Raw genomic sequence first — 15461 nt, forward strand, 5'->3', positions numbered from 1 at the left:
AGGAATGCAGAGTGCTTTTCTGCATGGTGGCTATTTATTTATTTATTTATTTATTTATTTATTTATTTATTTATATTTCCAAGGCTGTATACCTTGGTATTGGCAGATCATATGAGAGCTCAATTTCTAGTTTTTTGAGGACTCTTAGTTTTTTGTTTTTTTTTTTTTTCCCTTCCAAAAAAGCTGTACCAGTCGGCATTTCCACCAACAGTGAATGGGAGTACCCCTCTCCCCGCATCTGTGCCAGCACTGGTTATTCTTGTTCTTTGTGATATGTGCTACTTTCTGGCATCTCGTTATTGTTTTGATTTGCATTTTCCTAATGTTTAGTGATGTGGAACATTTTTATATGTACCTTTTGGCCATCTTTATTTCTTCTTTGAGTAAATGTTTATTTCTTCCTATTTTTTGGAGAGGGTTAGATGTATTTTTCTTCTTGCTAAGTTCTAGCAGTACCTTGTATATTTTAGATATCTTAAATATCAGATGTGTATTGATTAAATGAATGGTTTCTCCCATTTCGTGGGTAGCGTTTGTGTCCTAGTGGTCCTCATTTCCTTTGAAGTGCAGAAGCTACTCAGTTTAATGTAGTCCCATTTGTTTAGCTTTGCTTCCATTTGGACAGTGGTGTTTTTTTACTTGAAGATGCCTTTAGCTTCATGTCATGGAGTGTTTCGTTTATGCTTTCATACCTTATGATTTCAGGACTACTATCAAGGTCTATAATCTATTTTGATTTGACCTTACACATGGTGTTATAGAGAGATCTGAGTTCACTTTTTTGCATGTTGTCTAGTTTTCCCAGCACCACTGTTGAAGAGGCTTTTCTTGCTCCACAATGTATTTCTTGTCCCTTTATCAAAGATGAATTGGTAGTATATCTGGAGGTCAGTTTCAGAATACTCAAGACTATCCCATTGATTTGAAGGTTTGTCTTTATTCCATTACCGTGTAGTCTTAATGACTACTGCTTTATAGTACAGTTTAAAGTTGGGGAAAGTGATGCTTCTTATCTTTTTTCCCCAAGAGTTGCTTTAGCAACTGACGCTTATTGTTCCAAATAAATGTCAGGAGTGTTTGATCCATTTCTTTGAAAAAACGTCCTGGTTATTCTTAGAGGGATTGCATCACATAGTGTAATGCTTTGGGAAGTATTGTTATATTAATGATATTATTCCTCCCAATTGAAGAGCAGGGTAAATGTCTCCATTTCTTTGTGTCCTCTTATTTCTTGATGTCTCTGTTATAGGTCTCTCACCTCTTTAGTTTGATTGATTCCGAGGTACTTGATTTTCTGAGGCACAATTGAGAATGGGCTTGGGGGACCATATGGGATGCTGGGATTTGAACCACCATCTGTCCTGGATCAGCTGTGTGCAAGGCAAATGCCCTACTGCTGGTTCCTGCTCCGGGATTTTTTTTAATGTCTTTTCCTTTTCTTTCATTATTTGAATATAAAAATGCCATGGATTTTTGCACTTTAATTTTGTAGCCTGCCACTTTACTATACAAATTTATTGTTTCTAGAAGCTTTTTTCTAGTCATTAGGATTTTCTAGATACAGTATCATGTCATCTGGAAAGAATAAGAGCTTTACTTCTTTTCCTATTTGGATGCTCTTGATATCTTTTTCTAACCTGATTGCTATGTCAGATACTTCCCGTACTATATTGAGTAGAAGTGGCGAGGGAAGTGTGCCAGATCTTAGAGGAAAGGCTTTAGTTTTTTCCCCATTGAGTATAATATTTTCTGTGGGCTTGTGGTCAATGGCCTTGACTATATTGAAAAAAGTTCCTTTAATTCTCATCTTGTTGAGTTTTTAATCATGAACAGGTGTTGGAGCCTGTCAAATGCTTTCTATGCATCTATTGATATGATCATATGATTTAAAATTTTCTTTTACTGATATTGTGTTATTGATTGACTTGTATATGTTTAATCATCCTTGCATCTCTGGGATGAATTACTTGGTCATGGTGTATAACCTTGATGAGCTGTTTGATTCTATTTGCTAGTATTTTGTTGAGGAGCTTTGCATCTGTTTTTGTCTGGGATGTTGGCCTGTCGTCTCTCGCCATTGGCTTGTACTCAATAGCCAATGAAGAAATAGCAGCTGTCTTATGTAAGTTGACTGGAAAAAAGGAAAGGACTATATCCTGACATGTTTTGAGACCAGTAGAATTTTATTGTTCAAAGTGAAGAAACAGGAGAAACGAAAATGACAGGCCAATTTATCCACACACCCCTGCCCTCTTTTTTTGGTGCCACTCAGCAGTGTTCAGGGTTTATGGCTTTCTGTTCAGAGGTCACTGCTGGTGGTGTTGAAGTGCTCAGAATCTAACTGGAGTTGTCATGTGCAAGGTTTACAGTGTGCCTTTCTCCCATACTATTTCTTCAGCCCCTACAGATTTGTTAATTGAGGTAAAGCCCCTTCAAACCCACAATTTGTTTAACTGAGTTAAAGCTACCTGACTTCGGGAATATATGCATACCTTTTTAAACATCTGCCCTTATATCATGATTCATTCTTCACAAAGTCCTAATACATCAGTCACGGTTCATTGGGCCCCTTATAAACTTTGATAACTCAGCATTGCTGTGAGAATTGTTTATTCCACATGAGTGAGATCATCTGGGCCAGAGTTGCTTTTCAAAGAAATAAGTGTTGTATTTGCTTGAACGGATTGGTTTCAGGTGGCAGGTATTTTATGGTGTGAATATTGAGGGTCCTACACATACATGCAGGGCAGTAATACTTTTCTGAACCACCGAACATCCTCAATCCATGAGTGAGATCATCGATATTCCAGTTAGTATGATCCCTTAGGGGCATAGTATACAACTTTGTCATCTTGTTTAAAAATAGCTGAATAGTATCCTCTTGTGTGTATATGCCACATCATTTTTATCCACTCATTTGCCCATGTGTACTATTCCCATAGGTTTATTGCAGATAGAGCTGCAATGAACATATGAGTGCTGAATGTATTTTTTAATTAGTGTTTTCACATTCTTTGAGTAGGTACTTAAGAGTGGAGTTGTTGTGTTACCTGGCAAAATTTATACATATGTGTTATATATATATATATATATATATATATATATATATATATATATATATGTTGTTGTTGTTTTGGGTCATACCTGACAGTGCTTACTCCTGACTCTGCTCACAGAGCTTATGTGTGATGGCAGAGAGCAAACCCTGGTTGGCCCTGTGCAAAACAAGCACACCACCCTCTAAGTTAACTTATTCCCTTTGTGTTAAATTAGAGAGGGATGTTAGTCATCTGTTTTCTCTTCCTGTGGCTTTATGAAATTTTCAGTATCATTTGTTGACTGTCCAGCTTTCCCAGCCTCATTTGGAGAACTTCTTTCACTGTTCTTTGCTTTCTGGATCCTTGGTTATAATTTTATTCAATACATGTTTGGATTTATTTCTTGGCTCTAAATTCTCTTCCATTGGTGATATCTCATTCTCTCCATCCCTCCCCCCATCATCGCCTCTCTTTCCTCCCATCCTTATTTGTTTCCCTCTCCTTCTCTTTTCCCTATCCCTGTCTTTCATCTTACACATGCAAGTCAGAAGCTGTACCACTGAGCTTCAACCTATCTGTATGTCTTATTTTTTAAATTTTTATTTTTTGCCATACTTGGTTGTAGCTCAAGGCTTACTCCTGACCATATGCAGTGCCTGATTTGCAGCAGAAGTGCTTTATTCTTTGTTCTAACCCTTGTACTGGTCTGGCCCCCTTGTGGTTCTTTTTACTTTACTTCAATACTACACTATTACCATTGCTTTGTAGTTTGACTTTCAATTGGTGGAACTGTAGCCTACATTCCTCACCTTTTTCTCAGGATTATTTTTGATTAGTTGTGGTACCACACAAACTTTAGTGATGTTCTATTTTCTTTCCTTTTTTTGTGGGGGGCATACCCAAGCGACACTCAGGGGTTACTCCTGGCTATGTACTCAGAAATTGCTCCTGGCTAGGGGGACCACACGGGACGCTGGGGGAGCGAACCTCGGGTCCATCCTAGGCTAGCGCTGGCAAGGCAGAGATGCTTTACTGCTCTGTGCCACCTCTCCAGCCCCTTTTCTGTTTTCTTAAAAGCAGTGCTTGAATCTTGTTGTTTGGTTAAAATGGCCATTTAAACTCTATGTGGATTGCTTCCAATCCATGAATACAGACTACACTTTTATTTAATTATTTTTCATTATTTCTTTTTACACCATCTTATAGTTTTCATTGTGCAGATTTTTCATCTCCCTTGTTAAGTTTAATGTATGTAAATGAAAATAAACCCATTGCCAAACTACTAGCAAATTGAATATATTAATTTTTTTAAGAATAATAATGTATCATTAAGAAGCTGGGTTTATTTTAGGAATGCAAGCTTAGTTTAACAATTGATAGTTATAAGAACAAAGGAGAAATATGATTCTCACTAGAAGATGAAGAAATGTGATGAATTTAAACATCTGCTTATGTTTAAATTTAGCAAAGAAGGAGGAAGGGATTAGAAATTATTTTTTCAAGATTAACTTTTTTTTTTTTTGTGGGGTAGGAGAGAATACCTTGGGGAGGGTACTTGCCTTGCATGCTGCCACTTGGGCTTAATCCTCAGCATCCAATATAGCTCCCTGAGCACCTCTTAAGAGTGGTTCAAGGTTCAAGTCAGGATTAACCCCCTGAGGTTTAGTCCCCTTGATTTCCCCAAAAGGGCATAAACATTATTTTTTAATTTGAAGTACTGTGATTTACAATACTAGTTGATTAAGGTATGAGGATTTCCAGTATTATTATTAATGCTTTTCTATGTACATAATTTCAACAGTGCATCTATCACCTTTATACTTGTTTCCCTTTACAAGGTTCCTAGTACCTTTTCCTTGCATTCCTTGCCCCCAACCCCAACACAAATCTAATTGTGGAACCTTCTAACTGTGTACCCTTTGTTGCTACCTTGTCGTGTTTAAGTCCCACATACGATCAGTTATTCTGTGTGCATTCCTCTTGTCTGACTGGCCACTCAACACGCTACCCTCTAGTTCCAGCCTTTTCATGGCAAATTTGAGATGCTTAGAATTCTATTATGTGCATGTACATTTATTCATTCATTCATAGTTGGGCATTTGGGTTGCTTAATGATAAGGATTAAGACATACAATATGGAAGGAAATTTTTTAATTTGATAAAAGCATATCAATGAAAAGTCTCCAGATTCTTTTAAACTTTATGGTAAGCTATTGAAAACTTACATTGAAATCTGGAATAAGTTATGGTTGATGCACACATGGATAGTACTAGAATGGATGAAAAATGCTGGAAATAAACATTGGAGACAAGTGAATCAAACTAAATCTCACATCAGTTCTTTTAACAACTATTTTAGAAAATAGTTGAACGGTGTCTTCGACTAGCTGTCACCGTCCTTCCTGTAGGAGCTATCTTATCCTGCTGCTTTCTCAAATTCTGTTTCTCTGTCAAAGCTGCCTCAGACTTTTGGTGAACTTGGTTCACACTGGAGTCTAGGTGTTCTTTTTATGACTGAAACCCAACTACAATCATGTTTGTAATCATGGTGTTTAAATAAAGATATCATAAAAATTTTTCAAAATTAAAAAACAATTGGAATTAGCTTTATTTTGTCCATTGAACACAAACATGGAAGTCTTTTCTCTGGGATGTTTCAGGTTTTCTAGAGAAAATTGAAGATTCTTACTTGCAAGTGAGATAGATGCTTGGGTATAGCTGTTCTCTGAGCAGGGATGGATCAGTTACTGTGTTTATCTTTTTTTTTTTTTTTTTTTTTTTTTTTTTGGTTTTTAGTTTTTGGGCCACACCCGGCGGTGCTCAGGGGTTACTCCTGGTTGTCTGCTCAGAAATAGCTCCTGGCAGGCACGGGACACCGGGATTCGAACCAACCACCTTTGGTCCTGGATCGGCTGCTTGCAAGGCAAACGCCGCTGTGCTATCTCTCCGGGCCCTGTGTTTATCATTTTTACTTTTTCTTCAGTTTTTCTGAAGTGATAAGATTTTCCTGGAGTCTTGTAGAAGAATTTTGCTACTGATAATACCCCTTTTGGTGGACAATTTTGGGCCTGAGATTTTCTGAAGTATATTAATTTTTATATATTTTTTAAAAATAATAACATATCATTAGGAAGCTGAGTTTATTTTAAGAATGCAAGCTTAGTTAACAATTAGTTAATAATTGACAATTAGTTATAATCCACTGTAAAAACTAAGGAGAAATATGGTTCTCACTAGAAGTGAAGAAACGTGATAGTAGTGATTTATTAGGTAAATCATACCTAGTATTCAATCATTTATAGGATGTATGTGGTACACACATGCAAGCATCACCACAGATCTATTATATATTGGTATCACTCTTTTATAATTCAGACACTTAAATTTAAATTCCTTTTAAATTCGTCTTTATTCTGTATTCTCTAGTATTGGAGCTAGAATATTAATGGAGCTCTATGTGCTTTCAGATTTTAAACTCAAGAATATAAAGCTTGAGTTATTCAAATTGAAAATTGGGTAGATGAGTCACTTTTGAAAGAAAGTGCATTGTTAATTTGTTAAGGCACTAATGTTAAATGGATGGCAGAGTTTAGGTTGGGGTAAGGAGGTAGATTAGGTATTAATAGCAGAGGAAGTAGACAAGGATCAAGGGTTTTGATCTGAATTTAAAGAGCTGGTCCAGGCAGATTCCAGAATTTGTAGAGTTGTTTGTCTTGTAAAGTTTAGCCAAGAACTTAAAGTTCTGTGAGTCTCAACTCTGGGTGAGAAAAGCTATAGCCCTCTCCCAAATCCCCTCCTCCCAGGAAGATTTTCTTTCACCTGTGTACTTGTGTACGATCTGTCTCTCTCATTTGCAGATCACATTTTGTAAACAGTCAATGCTTTGAGAAGTAAAGTTAGAAAAATCTTGACTGCAAAGTAGTGGTGAAGCACCTTGGCTTTCTTAACTCATGATCTTAATAAATCTTAGCAAAAAAAAAAAAATGAAACATTAGAGTAGCACCAATGCAAGAAAAACAATTGTAGTTTGGAAGCTCAAGGACCTGAGTTTTTGATTGAATATATAAGAAGCACCCATGTGGAAATCATGGTTAACCCTCTCAGCCCCCCTTTAAATTCTTTAATATAGATGACATGTGAGTGAGAAGAATTTAATTTTCAATATCCAGAGCCAATATATATTTGATGGGCATTAAAATTATATGTGAATACTTCAGGTTTGGTAATGTACTTTTTAAGAACATCCTCCTTTTTTTTTTTTTTTTTGGGTCACACCCGGCAGCACTCAGGGGTTACTCCTGGCTCTGCTCAGAAATCTTTCCTGGCAGGCTCGGGGACCATATGGAATGTCAGGAAAGATTCGAATTATCGTCCTTCTGCATGCAAGGCGTACACCCCATGTCCATGCTATCTCTCTGGCCAAAAACAACTTTCTATTTACAAAAACAATTCAAAGTTAGTGGAAGACTAATAGTAAAGTGAGTAAAAGTAATATAAAAGTGAGAGGTAGAAATGATACAAATTAAGGAAAGTAAGGTTACAGATGTAAAATATTGCGGTGAGTGAATTTGATGGAAAATGTATTCTTGAGATCTAAGCACATAGTTCTAGGATGAGTCTATAGTTAGTGATCCGCAGTTCATCCTCCAGCCCCCACAAAACAATGATCTCTGGACATTTCTTTTGGAGTAAGTATAGATTTTGTCTTAGAAAAAAAATGACAGGATATTTTTTCTGCCAAGGATTTCCATAGAGAAGGCAGTATATTAAACATAATGAATAGTCTCCAAACCACTGTTCTTACAAAGAGTTTTGTAGAAGGACGTGGCAGCTAAGATTTTTGTCATGTTTCCAAATACTTTTGCATTTATTTAGAATACGTCTTGATGGACAATTCAATGTAGGACTTGCTTGAGGAATATAATTTGTATTAAAACATGAAAAATTTATACAGAATTTTGAGTTACTACATTTTTAATCCTTGTCAAGAAATTCTTGAAGAAGTTCTTTTAATTTTATTTCAATTTAGTTAAAAAATTTATTCTGAGAAAATGAAAATATTGGGAAAGGTTAACACTATAAAAAGTTAATATATACTTTAAAATATGTAAGGAACTATGTATAAATTCAAGTAAGCATTCAAATAATGTATGGTGCCTTTTCTTTTCTTCCCCAGTTTAATTTTGTGGGGAGAATTCTTGGACCCAGAGGACTTACAGCTAAACAACTTGAAGCAGAAACAGGATGTAAGATAATGGTCCGAGGCAAAGGCTCAATGAGGGATAAAAAGAAGGTAAGTCTTAAACAGTGCAGTTTTCCTATGAACCATTTACTTATACTTTTACATTCTAACGACCCAAAACATCCAGATCTGCTAAAAGCATTTTTTTTTGTCAGAAAGTTGAACTTCAGAAGTGTCACGAAATTATTTTCCTTGTTAATTACTATTTTTTAATTTAGTCAGCTAAATCTATCATTCACTTCATGGTGGCATCTTAATTTGTATTGACTCTTGAGCAGATGCCAATTTGGAAATTAGTCACGTATCTTTATATATATATATATATATATATATATATATATATATATATATATATATATATATATATATATATATATATATATAATATGTGTTATATATAAACGATATAGAAAACAATATAAAATATATTATATATAAAACTAAGACTATTAAAATATAAAATTAATTTTGGTTATTTGTTGGATTATTGGGAGAGCAGGCATCAATGATGATAAAAGGCTTAAAACTAGTCATAGGATCTCATTTGTACTTTAATATTTTATGCTGATGATAAGTTTTTAAAACATTTTACTTTAAAGCATATTGTTTGTGTTTTGGTATTTTTTGATCTCCTGCTATTACTTGTTTAGCTAATTACAAAGACCCAACCATTCAATTCAAATACTGTTTTTAAGGAGGTTTTATTGGACTAGTTTTCTTTTATTCAGTGATATGTAAGGCAAGTTACTTTTGAATTTCTATCAGTATAAAATTGGTTTGACTGAGTTTTAAAAATGCTGGATTTTTATTGTCAGAGTTTAAATATTGGGAAGGGTGGAATAAAAACCTGTCATTGAAAGGTATATCAAGTGGTCTAACAGTGGTCAGCTTGTTGGCTCATCTGCGTGGAATTGCTATGCAAAGCTTTTGGAAGGAAAGGCTCTTATTTTAATGCACTTCTTTTCTCAGCTTGCACCTCTTCATGATAGCAATGCCATACATACACTGTTGAATCTCAAATCACCATCATCGTCTCTCCCAACAGATAATGACTTTGTACTTAAAGCCTTAGTACAAAAGGCTAGGGAGAGAAATAGTCTTCAATAATATTGATTATGCTTTACCTATAATTGGTTCATGTCTCAGCTGTGCTTAAAGGTACTTTAAAGCAAGCATGTGAGTTTTCTCGAGCAATGTTTGCAAGTTAGTTATGTTTAAAAACAAAGCCTTTTGAAAAATAAAAGTAAACATATATATTCTCAATCATCTGACTGGCATTCTTGGATGGCCTTACAGTTTTGATTTTCAGGTTTATACTTACAGGCACATCTCCACAAAATAATCATGCTAATTTAATTGTCTAAGTACAATGAGGTGACCCCTATAGATATTGCCAAGGCTTAGATTTGGAATTGTGTATTGCGATTTGAATTCTCTTTTCCACCTAGGTTAGATATGTTGTTTGAAGACCGTCTTTTGTCAACTTTGACATAAGAACAGTGGTTTGGAGAGTGAACTCTAGCCAAATTGCTTGCTTTGGTTTGCATCTTGCTTTTATTGCTTAGACAGTTCGTGATCTGGGATAAATTACTTGATTTTTTTTTTTTTTTTTTGGTGGCTGCCATGTATAAGAGAAGTAGCAATGTTGCTATTTTTCTCAGGTGCTTGTGAGCCTTAAATTAGTTTGTAAAGCACCTAAAGAGAGTTTGGTCTGTAGTGAGTAATCATTGAATGTTTGCTTTTAATGATATTTAACATAATAACACAGTATGTTTAATGTTTAAGTTCACATTGTGGGCTAGGTGAATAGCTCAAGGACTGAAGAGTGTCACCTTGTATGCACTTTGTGGCTTCCCAGGAATGGCCTTGTGTGGCTTTGGGACTCCCAGCACATCTGGAAAAACAATCCAAGCCTCATGTTTCATGAGGGCAAATTTTGGAAAGAACATTTAAGTAGCCCACAAAGAAAGTAGCCCCCTGTTTTTGGTTACTTTTATGGTTGATATATCAGTTTTAAGCAGATGGAGGTGAAAAAGTACTGATAAAGTAATAGACTAGTAATACTTAGTGAGTTTCAAATGAAAAACCATTTTATTTTAAAACCATTTGTCTTTATAAAAGCTGATAAAGTTATAAAATAAATTATAATTTATCACTTGCCTCAAATGGTCTGGAAGCGCCTGTGTGTGTCTTTCCTGAGACAAGCACACTCTTGTGAGTGAGGGCAAGCCATGCCTATTTTATGCAGCATTTCTCTGGTTCTTTGAGAGTATGACCTGCAGGAAAGATCTGGGAAAGGAATTATTGTTTAGGTTATAAATGAGAGGTATATCAAGGCATATTGTAGACTAGACAAAACTCTCCCTTTAAAGATTTTGTATGGAGAGCACATTAGAGGCCTAATCTAATTTACTTTTAATTTGGGGCGGGGAAGGGAAAGAAAGACAATAACATACCTGGTTGTTTGAAGCTATTTTTGTTTTGTTTTGTTTTGTTTTGTTTTGGGGCCACACCCGGCGTTGCTCAGGGGTTACTCCTGGCTGTCTGCTCAGAAATAGCTCCTGGCAGGCACGGGGGACCATATGGGACACTGGGATTTGAACCAACCACCTTGGTCCTGGATCGGCTGCTTGCAAGGCAAACGGCGCTGTGCTCTCTCTGGGCCCATTTGAAGCTATTTTTAATTTTCAATACTTTTACTGCTTTTGTGATCATTTGCTGCAGGTTTTTTTTTTTGGGGGGGGGCACAACTGGTAGCATTCAGGGATTACTCCTGGATATGTGCTCAGAAATTGCTCCTGGCTTGGGGGACCATATGGGATGCCTGGGGATAGAACCGGGGTCTGTCCTATATTAGTGCATACAAGGCAAATGCACTACCACTTGCGCCATTGCCCTGGCCCCTTGCTGCAGGTTTTAAGCAAGGGAAAAACCACTTTCATTCTCTGGGACTGCTCTTTGGGGGAGTGTACCCTTCATAACCTGGTGGGACCATGTGGTCCTGCTTGTTTGTTCACCTCTGCTCTTTGCAGAAAGTATTGATGGATGAAACGTCTTTAGCTGGAAAAAGCTGGAAAAGCCAAATCTTTCGGAAGTTTCTTTTCTTTTTTTGTGGGGTGGGGGTATGTATGTGTCATACCCAGCAGCGCTCAGTGGTTACTCTTGGCTCTCCACTCAGAAATCGCTCCTGGCATGCTGGGGGTGGGGGACGACGACAACATATGGACCATATGGACCATGGATGCTGGGAATCGAACTGGGGTTTGTCCTGTGTTGACTGCTGCAAGGCAAACATCCTACCTCTATGCTATGCCTCTGGCCCCTCTTTGGGAAGTTTCTAATGAGCTTCTGCAGTTCTGGATAGGGCTCTTGAGGGGATAAACCCTTGGGATCAAATGACCATTCTGGCTCCTAATACCAAAGGCCATATGGAATCAGCTATTTTGGGTCTGTGCAATGTCTTGTTGAGACTGTGCAGCAACCTCAGATGCTAGTTTTACTCTTCTGACACAAAGGAAAGCCATTTCTAACCAGCAGGTCTAGTTAGTATTGCAGTAATATAAACTTGTCTTATTGCAAATTCACATTCATGCTGCCCAAGTCCTTGTCATCAGAATTGAAAAATCAGATTTACTGATTATAATATAAGTTTGACTTGTTTACATTTTTGCAAGGGTTGGGTGCAAACCCAGGTACACTGGAATTACCCTTGGTTGTGTTTTCAGGGGTCCCTTTGGAGGTGTTCAGGGGACCCTGTGTGATGCTGGGATTGAACGTTGGGTGTCAGGTACAAGGTCAGCATCTTAACTGATGTTTTGTCATAGGTTTTTAGTTTTGAAGTATATGTTTCCCCCAGTATATTTGACCATTTTCCCCCTTTCCTTCTTTATTTGGGGGAGGATGTGATGGGTATATGTTTTGGCCATACCAGAGGTCCTTCTGTAGTCAGGTTGGGGTAGGACTGTCACCTGACACTGGGCCTCTAACCTGGGCTCCTGCATGTAAAACATATGCCAGCCCTTTGAACTACCTACCTCCCTGACTCCTTGATTTCCTTTTTTAAAAAAATTTTTGGAGAAACAATATTTTGTGAAATACGATTTACAGAGGTTATTGGAACAGTATTTGGATATGAATCGCAAATACACAACATATTACGTTCTAATATTTCTTTTTCCTTTTTTTTTTTTTTTTGTTTTGTTTTGTTTTGTTTTGTTTTTGTTTTTTGGTTTTTGGGCCACACCCGGCGACGCTCAGGGGTTACTCCTGGCTATCTGCTCAGAAATAGCTCCTGGCAGGCACAGGGGACCATATGGGGACACCGGGATTCGAACCAACCACTTTAGGTTCTAGATCGGCTGCTTACAAGGCAAACACCGCTGTGCTATCTCTCCGGGCCCACGTTCTAATTTTTCTATAGCACTTTTTTTTTTTTTTTTTTTTGGTTTTTGGTTTTTGGGTCACACCCGGCAGTGCTCAGGGGTTACTTCTGGCTGTAGGCTCAGAAATCGTTCCTGGCAGGCTCAGGGGACCATATGGGATGCCGGGATTTGAACCACCATCCTTATGCATGCAAAGCAAATGCCTTACCTCCATGCTATCTATTCGGCCCCTTTAGCACTTTTTATAATGTTTATTACAGCCTGATTATGTTTGTTTGTATGTATGTATGTACGTGTGTATGTATATGTTTTTGGGTCACATCCAGCCGTGCTATATGCTCTGAGGGCTCTGCACTCAAAATTGCTCCTGGCAGCCACTGGGGACCATATGGGATGCCGGGATTTGAACTGCTGCCCGTCCTGGGTCTGCTGCGTGCAAGGCAAATGCCCTACTACCACTGTGCTATCTCTCCAGACCCCCCCCCCCCCCGCAACCTGTTATATTTTTATAGTATATATTTTACTTAGTATGTAATTTTTTTTTTTTTTTTTTTTTTTGGTTTTTGGGCCACACCCGGTAACACTCAGGGGTTACTCCTGGCTATGTGCTCAGAAGTTGCTCCTGGCTTGGGGGACCATATGGGACACCGGGGGATCTAACCGAGGTCCGTCCAAGGCTAGCGCAGGCAAGGCAGGCACCTTACCTTTAGCGCCACCGCCCGGCCCCCTTAGTATGTAATTTTTGTGGTATTTTCTTGGGGCCACACTTGGCTCTGAGGTGAGGGATGGATCATTTCTGGTGAGTTTTGGGGAAAATCTGTGTGGTGCTGGGAATTGAACCTAGATTGCCTGCATGCAAAGCAAGTATCTTACCTACTATTTCCATCCCAATATGTGATTTTTTAAAAAATAAAATTTATTTAAGCACCATGGTTACAGAAATCCAGTATGTGATCTTTTTAGCATAGTTGAAAGTCATTAGATTCTGTTTGTTTCAGAGACTAGAAAATGTACTGTTTTAGTATATCATATGGATTTTTCTTTGTTCTTTATGCGTTATAAATATGTTAGTATGTTATAGTAAACCTTATTTTATATGATTCTTTGTAATCATTTTCTCCTAACATATCCATTTCATTAAATAATTGACATTGATATTGAAGGTTTGTGTTAGGTAATAGGAAGGCAGTTTTACAAAATGGGTAAAGACACTGTTGATGACTGTAAGAATAAATTTGTTTGAGAGTTCTGTCCTTAGATTTTTTTGGTGTTCATAAAAGCTGTTTTTGCTATCTTGGCACTTTGAAATAGATCAATTACAATGTTTTACTAGCCATGCTGGCTGCTGATAAGTAACACCAAGTACAGCAGGGTTTTAAAATAGCCTACTTTTTGATTTTATATTTAAATTTATGACAGCATTTGGCTTGTAGAAATAGTTTATTTAAACAAAACTTTATATAAAAATTGATTTGGGGGAGCATCTTGGGATGCTCTGTACTCAGTGTTCATTCCTGGTGACGCTGGGCATTGAATGTGTAGTCAGGCTCTGAAAATTCAGTAAACCATTTATCATGTATAATCCAGTGGCAGTATTACCCATCTCCTGTGTGCCACCTTTATTGCTATATTCCCCTTTACTTTGTCTGAATGGTTATTTGGGGAGTAGGTTACAGGCACAGTTTCCTCTGCAAGCATTTTCTTGGATGTTTACAAAGTAGAAGGGCTTTCTTTATTAATTCTTTAATTAATGATTAACTCATTTTAATAATTTTAAATGACTAATTTTATTAATTAATTTATTAAAATAAATGTTTATCATTGCTCCAGTTTTATCATCCAATACTAAGTAATTCTTATCTCATAAATGTGCTTTTAAAAAAACTAGCTTGGAGATCTGGAGCAATAGTACAGTGGATAGGGTACGTGGCTTGCATATAGCTGACCTGGGTTTGATCCTCTGCATCCCATATGGTTCCTGTTTCATATCTACACCTGTCCATTGTTTACCTAGTACATTGATAGTGAAGAGGATGAAATATGCTGCACTTATACAGCGTTACTTTCATTCCTGCTTTTGAAGGACAGTTTCAAAATAGTGCACTGCAGAGTTTGGTATGCTTTTTGATTGCTTTTAGACCTTTTATTTTAGTAGGAATTGCAAAATAGTTGTCCTTTCTTATTGGTTAGATTTGTATTTTATTGGAAAGGCTGGATAAATGCTCAATTCTTTATTCAATAATAAAGCATTAATCATTGAGAAGACTTCTAGGAATTTTTCAAAGGTAGAATTTTCTGTTTGATTTTTTTTTAATTTGGGGAGGGCAAAGGGTGGGGAGATTTTAACAATGCTTAAGGGGCCCTGTCAGCCATTGCTGGTAATACTTAGACAATGAGTTTTAGACAGCGTTTCAATGCCAGGGCCTGAGAGTGTGGTGCTGCTTCATTCTCAGGTGTGCTTTAGACCACAGAGGTCACCCAGGCAGTGCTCAGGAGCCACTGAGGATGCCCCTGGTAGTGGGGACAGACCCCTTTCTCTTAAGGGCCAGAGTGGTAAATTACATACAGCTCAATGTAATCTGCAGTGTTTGTAGCTGATTGGAACATGTTGGAGGGGCCAAGGTGTAGTTATGCTCCTTCTTTAAAGACTTTTCAGGCGAGGTCATTTTTGGGATTACAAGAACACACATGAATATGGGTGTTTTTAAAAGTTCATTCATTGATCTTGTCTTAGTTTTTTTTTTTTTTTGTCTCACAAATTCCTAAGATTCCAAAGTATTTACTGCTTTATTCTAAAAC

At 37.2% G+C, this 15461-nt stretch overlaps 1 protein-coding gene across 6 annotated transcripts in view; it reads left to right on the plus strand.

Moving 5' to 3' along the window:
- The window catches only part of QKI (QKI, KH domain containing RNA binding), a 151741-nt gene that overhangs the window by 59115 nt on the left and 77165 nt on the right, over positions 1 to 15461 (plus strand). For all 6 annotated transcript variants that reach the window (XR_007491294.1, XM_049765521.1, XM_049765522.1 and 3 more), the window contains exon 3: positions 8215 to 8331. Coding sequence is in view for 5 of the 6 variants with exons in the window: in XM_049765521.1 (XP_049621478.1) it covers positions 8215 to 8331 (117 nt within the window). In the remaining variant the exon portion in view is untranslated. The remainder of the gene's footprint in view (positions 1 to 8214; positions 8332 to 15461) is intronic.

Source organism: Suncus etruscus, chromosome 18 (assembly GCF_024139225.1).
Source record: "Suncus etruscus isolate mSunEtr1 chromosome 18, mSunEtr1.pri.cur, whole genome shotgun sequence".
In the NCBI taxonomy this organism is placed as follows: domain Eukaryota; kingdom Metazoa; phylum Chordata; class Mammalia; order Eulipotyphla; family Soricidae; genus Suncus; species Suncus etruscus.